Source organism: Phocoena phocoena, chromosome 4, assembly GCF_963924675.1.
Source record: "Phocoena phocoena chromosome 4, mPhoPho1.1, whole genome shotgun sequence".
NCBI classification, from domain to species: domain Eukaryota; kingdom Metazoa; phylum Chordata; class Mammalia; order Artiodactyla; family Phocoenidae; genus Phocoena; species Phocoena phocoena.
The window spans coordinates 69295002-69308529 of record NC_089222.1 but is presented as its reverse complement, the minus strand read 5'-3'; the positions used below and the strand labels follow the sequence as shown (position 1 = coordinate 69308529).

Here is a 13528-nt window from a genome sequence, read left to right as displayed (position 1 = left end):
CACAAGATAAAACAGTGGCAGTGCCAGGACTTCTACTCAAATAATCTAAAACCAGGGCCAGTGCTCTTTCTGCTCTACAAGTTGCCACCTTATTTATAAAATACTATTTCAATACTGAATTTTTATACTGACACACGAATTAATGATTCACAAATTACAAATTCATACTTACGTACTTCTGTATAACACATATAACTTAGATTTACTATTCATGAGTACATACATAAAAAAATTCAGAAAAATCTACAAGCTAGACACCGCCCGCGCCTGGGAAAAGATGTTCAGGCCTCCTATTCTAGGGGAAGGAACCCATCCCTCTGCCAGCCTTCTACACACCCCCGATGCATGTATAACCACTATCTCCCTCCTATAGCACTAAGGCAAAGGAAATGGTTCAAGTCCCTCTTTTCCTCTGATACATCCAACAGTCTTCTCATCCCTAGCAGCTATCTGACTTCAAAACACCCAGAACTTCATTCTTCACTGAGGTGTCATTTGCCTAGACAGATCCCTCAGGATGGATGGGTGATATAACCCGATGACTCTGTTTTCTCCCTGCCTCACTCTGAGAAATCTGCCTCAAGCTACCACTAAAAAAGAAAACTGAAGGAGCACGCAGAGGGCTATTACTCACTCTCTTGTTCCTGCAGGCTGTGGGCCAGGGTGTGGTCCTCCAGGACAGCAAAATCTCGGCACACTGCAGAGGATGAGGGAGAAGGGGCAGACAGAAAGGCTCATTAGTAGTACTTTAACATAAAAATAAAAAGATCTTGTTCAGGACTTCAAAGACTCCAACCTAATATTTTAGGATGATCAACTTTATAACTCGCAATGCACAAAACAGTGACTAGTTAGTATAAAGTCTTCATTCACAAAAATCCACATAGTACCTGCTCAGGGCCAAGAACAAGGTGTCACAAAATAATGGTTAGGTCCCTGGCCTGTGGAAATTAATCACAGAATCAGAACGCAGAGGCCCAGAAATTCTAACCCACTTCTATAAAGGACTGCTGTAATAATAAGAGACAAGAATGTTTCACATATTGCAGCTGAGAAAAATCTGAGTTTTTGCATGGTCAGAGGAGTTAAGCCATCTGGGATTCAGAGGATCCTTTCCCAGAGACTTATGTGTATCCTGGTGCTCTTAAGGAAAAACACACCTTTATTAGTCCCTTAGGCAGGAGCGGATCTCTACTTTAAGTGTAGTCACATTCTTCAATGGGTCCACACCCTCAGACACGAGTTAGAACTGGTTCTCTAGGTCTCTCTAAATATAGAGCTGCCTAAAGAGAGCCTGCAAACCAAAAGACAGTGGGAACCTTGGAGGGTACCAGGCATCTGCCCCTAACTTTGCCTCCATCTGGAGAGCCAGGCAAGAGCATTTCCTGAACTACTTTCTTAGACACAAATAGGAAGAGATGGTCTTAAAGGTCCATTCCACCCCAAACTGTAATTTAAACTTCTGCTTCTTAAAACAAACATACATATGAAGGACTCTTATCATGAAAAATGCTGTTTTGTTTGTTTTAAGGACGTGTAGTTTAGGTGATATATCCTTACTCTATTCCAAACATGTACGTCACATTAAAGAGGAAAGTTCCCAAAGCCTCAGACTATTGCAATGTGTAGGACTCATGAAACTGTCCTCTAGGGCTTACCAGAGTTTACAGATTTCTTTCTGCAGCTCTGACTTTGTCTGTGAAGACATTTAATTAAAACAGAATGAAAAAACATTCCTTTGCCATTCTTAGCACTTATGTATGTTCACATACACATTCACACAGCCCTGTCCCTCGCTGAGAGATAATGCAACAAAAAAGCAGGCAGGGCTTGGAGGCGTCAAGATTACTCTGAAAAGGTTTTATGATGGAAAAATCATTTCTGCCCCAAAATCATATTAAACCGAATATGACCTACTTAGCCCTGGCTCAAATGCAACTACAAAACCGGCAATTTCAATAGAAAGTCCTGTTCTTTTACATCCAATATATTCTCAGCAAATTCTAACAACTTGAGGCCCAGGTCAAAGTTCCCCAATATTTCACAGAATGAAAGTGCTTTCAAGAAGAGCTAGTTAAACCTCTTACTTAACAGGTGAGGAAAATAAGGGCCAGAAGAAAGAAAGGGCTTATGAAGGCTGTAGACATAGTTTGCCGGTGGCAGGGCTGGGAGTCAGTTTCTCAGCAAGCAAGAGCTCTTCCTGCTCATGGCAACCAGCCCTCCTGGACTCTGGTAAACCACAGTCGGAACAGACTGAAAGAAGATATTCTATACTGACCGACATGCATTCTCTAAAACACTTAGCCGATTAACATTAATTAATTAAATGTCTAAGACACGTATGGATTTAGTTCACAGACAACAAATATTCAGAATGAATATTTTAAAAAGTTTAAAAGCCACTTCAATTTATGTTATTAGAGCAGAAAGGTATGCCAAAATGATATATTTTATATGCTTTTAATATTATGCTGAATAAAATAAAAATTATAAAATTACTACAGTTTTCCATGTGAATAACTGCAATATTTTCACGTTTTTTATTTCAGTCAGCATGACATTAAAAATATAATGTTTATGGATACATATACCTGTAGTAAAAATATATGGTCTTAATATCTGGCACTGACATAGTGACCCCTAGAGACACAAGCAAAGGGGCAGGTGTGCCTTGACTATATATATGCTGTTCCACTGCTTTACAAACAAACTAGAGAAGACTGAAGGAAGTGAGGCAAAATATTAACATCTATTAAATTTAGGTGATAGGTTCCTGGGTTTCTATATTTTCTGTGCTTTTTGTAATGTTTTACATATACTGCACTTAAATTCTACAGCTAAACATAAAAACTTTAAAAATTCTCATCTTTATTTCATCAGCAGCACATATAAACCATAAACATGATGACACATTTCACATATCATGATATACCAAGGAATTTATGAATTTATGATTGCCTTAATAATGACTCTTAATTAGTTCTTAATATGTAAAAAGCAAGGCTGAAGTATATTTAATTATTGTGATTTGACCCTGAATCTTATTACAGTAGAGGCTGAATTGGTACCCACAAAATATGGGTAAGGCCTGCACTAGAAAAGAACCTAGAAGATCTTCCATGATTACAAAGATGTACACACACTCATACATGCACAGGGTTGTATTGTCAATACACAGATTTAGCCCTTCAAAGTTTACTAAAAACTTCCAAATATATCATCTCATTTATGCGCAAATATTACTTACTTAATCCATAATTTCCTATGCATCCACTCTAGTTGCTTTCAAAGTCAGCCCCTGTATTCTTTGCAACGCTAATCTAATGCAAGCTGGGAAAATCACACACCCAGCCACCTTGCAAATCAGTAACCAGTTTGGGAATTACAGAAAACAATTCTCAGCCAGGACAAGTTCAAAGCCAGGAGCTTTGCTCCTGCTCTAATCCACTCTACTTTGAAGCAAAGGGCTATAAACAGTACTGAGAATAAACAGCATAAACTCGTCTCACTATGGTTTCCAGGCAGGCACATTTAAGACGAACTACTGGACCCTGAGCTTTTATCCTGCCACTTCTCAAACTTTTTCCCTCCTATGTTCGCTTTCATTCACCCTAATCTCAGGTTATCTTCTTGCCATTAAGCCAACCCCATCATTCTCCATTCCCATCCAGCCCTGCAATCTCTACACCTTCCACACAGTTAGTGCTGGATGTAGCATAAATTTAGTAGGACTTCAGGAGATGCTCATTAATAGAAAAAAAATGAAGAAATACTGGTCAATAAAGTCAAAGAACAGAGTTCCATAGACAGGAGGAAAACAATGTTATGAATAGAATTAAGCTCTGTCGCTACTGACAGCATCACAGAGACTTGTAAAATTTTTCATACATTCAAATAAAGACTAGAAACCTCTCCCTTTCCCATGAAAAGAACAGAGCTTTAGTGATTTTTAAAATCCAGATATGTACATATATACAGTGGATTAGTTTATATTAAGGCAAGCAAGTCTCAGGAATGGGAAGTAGGATTTATATATCTCCCATCTATTTTCCTTGAAGAGAAAGATGATTCTCATTCATCTGTGGATCCCTCTAAATAAACAAATAGCATAGTACGCACCTAGTAAACACAGTTATTCAACAAACATTTGCTGAATTCTATTATTAGGAGGAATAAGTCATTTACAAGCCATCAAGAAGGTGGAGTTGACAGAAAGGTAAATAAGCATAATATAAAATGTAATAAAGTTTATAAAGACCTATAGAAGATTCCTTGAAGGCATAAAAGTGGAGCAGTTGTGCTTGTTATGAACTGGGGCTAGGTGTAAGGAGTGGGGGTGACTTGGCAGAGCTGTATCAGGAAACCTTACAGTAGTTAACATACAAAACCAACCTCAAAGGAAGGTTAAAACTCCTAGGGCAGAAGGGGTAAGCATTCTTAGCAGAGGGACGAACTAACTCTATACAAACTAGAAGATGAGTGAAGAAGTCATTCCTGTTTTGTCATTTTTTTACCCACATCCCCAAACTTTCTGAAAATAAATGGCTATGAAAACTGAGCAAGCTTCCTCCCACATAAAAATGCCTGGGTTGGGCTTCCCTGGTGGCGCAGTGGTTGAGAGTCCGCCTGCTGATGCAGGGGACACGGGTGCGTGCCCTGGTCCAGGAAGATCCCACATGCCGTGGAGTGGCTGGGCCCGTGAGCCATGGCCGCTGAGCCTGCACGTCCGTGAGCCTGTGCTCCGCAACGGGAGAGGCCACAGCAGTGAGAGGCCCGGGTACCGCAAAAAAAAAAAAAAAAAAAAAATTCCTGGATTACTAATACATTCACTAGAAACTATTTCTTTCAACTGTGTCTGTATTACCTTTTATGTTCTGGTATAATTTTGTGAATTATTCTGTTTTAGTGTAAATGCTATTAGTAGCAGATGGAATACATACTCACTGCTTTGAGAGCTGGGTTTATGCTTACTTTCCTTTGTTCTGTTCACATGGAAACACCCTCTATGAATGAGGACGATGTTCCAGACACAGATTTTGTCTTGAAAAGTTTGGTAATGACAGGCAACTGCAACTGACATTGATGTAACACTTTGTAGGTTACAATGCACTTTCACACTTATTCCTCCTAACTGTCTGAGGGTCTGAAGGTTTTTATCAATATCCTCATTTTATTTATGAGGAAACTAGGCTCAGAGAAATAAACTGGCTTGACCAAGATAACCCAACAAATGAGCAAATGAACTGCAAACCAACCTGAGCTCTTCTGGCCTCCAATATTTCTGCTCAAAGAACTCCTAGAAGAAATGGGCCTATGTTTAAGTATGTCAGAAAAGAGTGATATTATTAAATACTAAATAAGACAAATATGCATTAGTTTCTTTGAAATTGAAGATGAAATAAAATTTAGGTAAGGGTGGTACATGTGTTCAGAAGGTGGGTTCCAGGTCCTAAAACAGAGCAATAACAATTGACATAGTTTACTTTGTCTCACTATCTCCCAAGAAGTCTCTAGCTATCACGGTTGGCCTGTGTTCACTTCTGAAAAGCAAGGACAAAAAAATTTTGCACAGTATTTCATAGATGACCTGTAAGAAAAACCCTAGGTAGTAACTGCAGTGGGAAATTCCAAGGAAAATCTCCGTTTGGGATCTAACCACGTTCCCCCATCTCCACCCAAAATCAATGGCTTTTCTTCCCTTTGGTAAGAGAGCATTAATGAATTCTGACTAATGTGTCTCAGAGTTGTTAAAGACAATTTTAACTAAGAAATGATAACATAGGTAAAACCCCTAAGCCTTTGTCTGCTGCCCTACAAGAGAAATGTCTCGCTAACCTATTAAAGAAGTCTCTTCCCTTTATTAAAAGCTTTAATAAAACTGCCTCAGTAGAAGAGAAATGGGATGCAGGTAAACTGTGAATAGACCTCATCCTAATGCCAAATCTTCCACCTCCTCAGCCCCAGCAAAGTTTATATATAGGGACTAAGATAACATCAACATCACCACCACTAACACCAACACCAAAACCAGTCTCCAACACCATCACCACCACCATCAGTGGGAGCTTCTTAGAGATGCTCAGCTATGGAATGGAGACACTCTCCTAACCACCTGCCCCAATTATGAGCCCCAAAACAACAAACACAGCTTTGAGCCCCTGGTCACTCTGACAACTGAAATTTCCCACTTTCAGGCAGAAAGCTGAAAACAATTAGAATAATACCCAAGTGATGTTTGAGCAATTAATTTATTAGGGATAAAGGGTAACTGAAAGGTAACCTTTGATCCTTCTCTGACTTTTAGTGTCTATAATTTCCATCTTGTAGAAATGAACAAAACTGAAGTACAGTATGACAGAGGAAATAGAGTGGCACCTAATTTTGGCTGATGCTAAAGAGGTAAACAACACAGGTGTTCCATACTCATTACTTTGTTCCTAGTTGAAGTAGCCAATGGGTGGGCTACATTTCTGACCAAGTCTCCAAATGCCCTGTTCTTTCCCATATACATACTATGGTTACTCCATCTGCCTGGGAGATAGAAGAGCCTTCTCAGCAGAGATCTATAAAATAATTAAGTCAGATCCACCTTCCTGTACTTATTGTCCTTAGTATAATTATCCCCCCTTACTAAACTACCCACAAAGTACACACAGATTTCTGCAATTCCTTTATGAAAGACAAAGACTTTCATTCCACATATTGTACAAATGATTGGGGCATCGAGTATCATTAACCACTGTTTCAATTGTTTGGGGATTTTTATGGTTATTGGTTTTGGTTTATGTTTTTCTTGGGTGGTTGGTGTGGGTGTGAAACACAGAGAATGGGGGAGTCTTGCAAGTCTGAGGGAAGTTTAGTCACCGTTACACAGATGATGGGCTTAAGAACCCTTTTCTATCTGCCAGTGGTTCCTCTCTACTCTCAAAAACTTCATAATCAACCTTCAGAAACCTCATTCAAATGTTACTTCTCTATCAATCCAATCCTATAGGACACAGAACCAAAACCATCACAACTGATACTCTCACACACCCAGCAGATTTACTTATGCTTTTTTTTCCCCCCAGTGATTTCATAATATGTAGTAAATATAACACTGGAGAACTAATCATATAAATACATGTACTCATTTGTTTCCCCATTATACATTCAAGATCCTGAAAGGTAGGAAACATCTTATGGATCATTTTCTCTCCAATATTTATCTCAATGCCTGGGATGATGATTTTCAAATAAATCCTTGTGGAAAGGAGGGCTCCTGAGAAAAATGATGACTAGTATAAATGATGCACCATGAAATCTTGCATTTCCACATTCTCTAGCTTACCTAAACAAAGCTAAGAAGCTGCATCTACCCACAGTGCCTTAAATGACAGCAAAGGGTTTCTGTTCCCAACACCCCAAATTTCAGATGTATTATAATGGAAAGGATAATTACCTGATAGACTCCTAGAACACCTAGAAAAGTTGTACACTCGGGCAGGTGGTCAATTCTTGGTTCCTTTAGATGACAATTAAGTACATCACTCAAAATGGCTCTGAAAGTTAGAATAACATGCCAAGGATCACATAGTTAAATATGCGGCATTGCCAAGATTAGACCCCAGGGCTATGAAAAATGTCTGTATACATGAGGACATGTTTATTAAGCTAAACAGCCTGAAAGGGTACATAGGATGTATGTGGCATTTTAAAGCAGAATGCACTGTGTGCTAAGGTGCTGGCATGAATTTTCAGAATCTGGAGCTAGTCCCCTGAGCTATTTGTTTGATAAAACTGTCTCATGTCCTCAGAAGTCCTCTATAGTTGCAGGCTGCCAAATAGTCCCGAAAATTAGAAAATGTTAATAAATTAAGTATAAGGTGAATGAAAAACGTCAAGGATGACAGAACCAAAAAAAAAAAGTAGGAGGAGAGAAAAGTCCTGAGAAATCTAGTAACAGAAAGACATTTTCAGGGTTAATTATCCTTCCATCAACATTACAAAATGATAGAAAGCTCCCCTTTTCATAAAAAGCTCCACAAAGACCAGAACAGTATAACCCAGGATTTTCTGCAAAGTTCTACCAAATATCTGATCTGCTAAAGTCACCACCTTGGTTAGAAGTCTAAAATGTCTTAGAGCATCAAGAGGCTTTAATCCAAAATACCTCTGAAAATAATAAAGGCCCTGGATGACAGGCTGGGTTCCCAAGTTTCCTCAAATATTTCTAAATTTCAGTCACTGTTCATAAAAAGGTGCTGATTCATCACTTTCTTAAAATTATAGAAATTGACTATCAGAAAGGGTCTGAGTAGTTGTTAAGTCCAGCTTTATCCTGTCCAAATAATCATCTGGACTCCTCATAAATATTTAACCACAGGAAGCCCACTTCCTTTCAACAGAGTTCCCTTTCAGGTAACTATAAAATGGTCTGTGGAAGGACAAAACCTGCCAATCTAGAGATATCATCCCTGGTCCTAGTTCCAGCCTCAGAGTGCACTCACATTCCCTACAGTGTATGTGGGTGTTTTGTACAAACCACTGGCACTCTTCAGTCTGTTGTTTTATACACACGATAGATGACCATCCACATGGCATATTATATGGGCTATATGCACAGGTGAAGTCCTGAAGGTACTCGCCATGATATGGGCAGAGCCCAGGGCTGATTTCTGAGCCTTTCTATAGTGTACACTGACTACAGCTGAAATATTTGATTTTTCAAGTTAAATTTTATTTAGAAAATACTAGAAAAGATAAACATCAAAATCTTAACATTGATCAGGTACTGTGGGACTATAATGTAGCTTATTTTCCTTCTAAAACATTTATATATTTTCTAATTTATCTACCATGAAATGGAATCTTATTATTTATAATCCCTTGCATAACATTTTATAATAAAAAAAAACGCATGTTTTTAATCTAATTTAAGCACCTAAACAGTGAAGCAGCAAATATTTACTACAGGAAAAAATAAGTTGCAGTAGCAATGTTATGGATTCAATTTAATTATACTGTTTCCTTAAGGTTAGAGAATAAGTTTTGTTTTTTTTTTTAAGGAAAAATGTATGCTAACAAAAACAAAGTCTACGTAAGACCCCAAATTTGCATCTGATCTTCCTGAGAACCAAAGCAATCAGGGAAATATGAAAAGCTGTTCAGTTCTCATTATTGTAAAGGAGAAATAACACCAGTTCCTGACTGGAGAGAAATGTTTTACTAGTACCAAACACGAAAGCAAGTTCAGCCACCATGTTGGAACTTAAGTAGAAAACACTGAGTTATATAATGTACTTCTCAATAGTTCAAGCATGAGTTTTAAACACGTGTCTACATACACACAAACATATGCACACACCTTCAACAAAAGAACAAGACTGAGCTCAGTAAGGAGACATTTTAAAAAGCAAAACAACTGATTTAATCCCAACATTTAACTCTGATGCAATTTATCAAAATAGGTTCCTGAGCTTTTGTTTTCCCCTCATCCCCCCAATTCAAAGTTAAATGAAAGCCCCAGTAACCCAAACCACTTGTTTGGCAAGGAGATATATTATAGCTAACCACAGACACACTAGATTGCAGGCAAGTGGGTTTTGAAAATGCTGAGATAATATAAGTCCTCAAATCAGAAGTACTACTTTAATATCACAGACCATCTGCATCATTATCAGAGACCACAGAGTAACTGGGTAACTTATTGGAAAAGTGAAAATGGCTGAGTCAGAAATTTCCATCGGACAGGGTAAAAGACTGAGGGTGAGAGGAATACTGAAAAAGGGAAGGAAGGTAGCAGGGTGGAAACAGCAGTTTTTACTCATCCTGGTAGAACTGCTGGATAGAGATAAGACTTTCCATTAGGAAATATCTGACTCAAGTTTTCATAAATGATTAAAAATACCCACAAACACAAACCACCTCACAAGCTTCCTGGGCTACAGGCATAAACTTTATGGACTGGTGCTTTGAAGCCAAACCTTTTTGTGTTGGCAGTAACAGAAGAAAAAAGTTACCCAAGGAAAATCACAACTCTCCAAAACCCCAAGTGAGGTGCATTCACATGGTCCAATGTTGGATGGAACACATATTAGAAAAGACTGCCCTAAACTGAAGCAAATCTGTATGTTCTATCCATCCATCATTATTCTACCCACTAGGGTCACAAAAATTTTTTTCACACTATATATGGTAGCCACTAGTCACACATAGCTATTCCTTTAAATTAACCAAAATTAAATTATAAAAATTCAGTTCCTCAGTCTCACTAAAAACATTTTCAGTGCTAAATAGCCTTATGAGGCTGGTGCTTACCATTATGGACAGTGAGGGATACAGAGTATTTCCACCTTCACAAAAGTTCTGTTGGACAACACTGCCCTAAACAATAATCACAGTATGACAGAAAGGACAGTGTCAATTTAGACAACCGGACCACTCAGCAGCATTTAAAACCATTTTAATCATGTGTGTGTGTGAGAGAGAGAGAATGCATATTTATATTTTAACCAACAGATATAACTCGCTTTGCCAGTATGGACAACCAATATATTTTTAGCCTTGTAGTAGCTACTGATTTAACTTCAGAGTACATTATTTCTCCTATGCTTCTTTTTTCTCAGCCTTAAGGTGATGGTAGTTTTGCTAACCTCAGCCGGTTGAAAAGAATAAGAGTTGTTGTACATCTATCAAGTAACCACCGTGCAGATACAGTCACAGAAACAAAGTGAACAAACATCCTCTTGGAAAGGAAAGTGAGCTGTTAATTCAATATAGTTAAGGGAATTCGATTCTGTGAAGTACAGCTACTACTGAATAACCTACCAGATCTCTAATACTTTACAGATCATTTACCAAAGAACTGTGGATTCTCATTAGCAAATTATGCATTTGTGAATTTCAATTGGCATGTAAAATTAAACTGATCATAATCAGAGGAGTCTTCTTCTAAAAGTACTGTCTTTGGTGCCTTCCTTTAAGAACAATTACATTTTACATGGGTGTTCCACTTCAGAACAATTCAGGAATATATGAATTTACACAGCAGCTAAATACGTAATTACTCTTACTATCATAAAAATGATTAAAAGGGAAGCACTCCTGCTTTAAAATGATTCAGTTGATTTCTAAATAGATTTATAAAATTTCATAATTAAACATAGAAAGATGACTATCAAAGTTACACTTAGGAAAAAATGAAACTCTTAAACAGTGTTAGAATTCTGTAGTACACTGCACAGAGCATTGGTAACGAGATACTCAGTGAATACTTACTGCATACAGAGGTACTACGGTATAACCAAGGGTACGCTTACCTAGATTCTAATCCTGGCTCTAACACTCACTAGATGAATAATCTTGAACAAATTAATATCACTTACATTTGCTCCCCTGTAATATGAGAGTAATAATAACAACTGTAAGTACTTAAGCACTGCAGGAAATTTTCTTTTTTAAAAAAGGTACTCACAAATTATTCTGATGGAGATAAACCTTCTATGTAGAAAACAACAGACCACTGATAACCACAGGGGTCCTCAAAAGGGTAAAAACCCTTAGACAAGCAGTAGCAGACAATTTTTTTCAAAGCAATTTTCCACTATGAATATCCTGGTAGTAAAAATTTCTTTCTTTTATTTTCACCCCATGTATCCCTAGAGAAACTCCGACCTTCTGTCCCTCTATTTGAATGGCACTTTTCCTGGCACTTAAGCCCACAAATGGTTTGGCAGCCCTCAAGTGGTTTGGTTTCTCTGTTTGCCTTAGCCTAGAAAGAAAAGCCACCCATCTCCTTAAACCTCGGTAGGATAAACCCAGTCATGCCCATTAAAACCCAAAAGATCACATCAAGCCAACTTAAGTACAAGTTTACACCAAGGGAAGAAAAACCATTTTGGTTTATTGGCTTCATATGACAAGTTTCCTTAAGTACTAGCTACTGCAAGTTCTATTTATCTTTGAACTTTCAACTTCTCTTCTGCAAGGAGATACTTTAGCTAGCACTTTCTTTCTTATTAGGATTAGTAAACTCATTTCGATTTCAAAAGATTGAGAGTACAGTAATACTCAAAATTTAAAAAAAAACAAACTTAAAAAATTGCTCATGGGATAAGCAGGTATGGGAAAAATATTCTCTTACAATCTTGTTCCCATAAAGCAAATTGCAACAGTCACAGTTCCACTGTGGTAACCATTTGTCAGAACTCTACACTCATTTCCAGTAATCTTGGATAATGTAAATCTGAAAGTATGCACATAAAATAAATGGGCAAGTCTTGAGATTTCTGGAATTCTACTCTGATATGCTGCCGTATGCTCAATAATTGGTCATGTTTACTGACTAGATTGTGTTTTTCTAAAAGGTATCTTGAGATCATGGGTACATTCCTAAGATCAACTCAGTTTTTACACTTACTAGGGGAATGCCTCCCCAGAAGACCAGGAGATTTCTCTTACAAGCAGGCTTACATTAAATGCAGATTTTGTCTCCTAGAAATACTCTGTACAGAAGAAGGTAATGACCCAACAGCAAACTGGAAAAAACAGGCCTGTGTTCCAAAGTACACCCAGAAACTTCCTAAGCAGGTAACAGGGAGTTGTGCATAGATTTTAAGAAGGGATTCTGTCAACCACTTTGGTTCTCCATGTATTTCATCAGAGGGGATATTTTACTTTATTTCTTTTCTTTTTGAGAAGGAAACCTGTATTCACCTTAGTGGTATTTAAGTTAGATGTGAACTTTTGATGGTTCTCTATTACCAAAGAAGGTTGGACACTCAGTGCTATGGGAAGAGAGAAGCAAAAACTGAAGTTTAGTAATAAACTCCAATAAGAAAGAAGCTGAGATGTCTTCAACGATACAAAAGTGAACAGAGTACATAAAATGGCATGATGGTTCTGATTTGGATTTTGCCTAATGTTTAAAGAGTATTTCAGAGAAGGAAAAACAACTTTGGAGCTACACAGATCAGGATTCAAAATTGCTTTCTTATTGGCTAAAAGATCTTAGGCAAGTTATTTGATCTCTTTGAGCTTCAGGTTCCTCATCTGCAAAATGAGGATAAATGTTGTGAGGACTAAATTAGGTAAGTGAAGGGCCAAAGAAAACATCTGTCACTCAGTAAAAGGAAGTTCAAGAAACGGAACTTCCAATTATTACTGGCATCATCAGAGTTAATGAATTCTTATAATTAGTTCTTTTCTATTAAGTACTTCTTTTAGTCAGGTCCCACTAAGTCCCTGATTAACACAGATATATCACTTCTGTAGTATAGAATCTATAATGGAATAAGCAATCACTACTTCCTCTTATGAATGTATGGAAATGTTTCCTGGCAAGGAATTACAATATAATCAACAGTTGACTACATTTCAATAGCTCTTTCTAACTTCATATGTTTTCCCATGAGGGAGAACATGTTTCCTATATGTATGCATTGTGGGCCTGAGTTAAAAGGAAATCAATGTGTCTAGAATGTTTAATAAGCTCCACCACCCCAAACTTTTTTCAGTTGAATGTCCAGGATTAGAAAGCAAAGTAGAA

At 37.7% G+C, this 13528-nt stretch overlaps 1 protein-coding gene across 1 annotated transcript in view; it reads right to left on the bottom strand.

The window, feature by feature from the left end:
• CCDC50 (coiled-coil domain containing 50) overlaps positions 1–13528 on the bottom strand; it is a 60230-nt gene that overhangs the window by 33465 nt on the left and 13237 nt on the right. The window contains exon 2 of the mRNA XM_065876746.1: positions 635–697. Within this exon, the coding sequence (XP_065732818.1) occupies positions 635–697 (63 nt within the window). The remainder of the gene's footprint in view (positions 1–634; positions 698–13528) is intronic.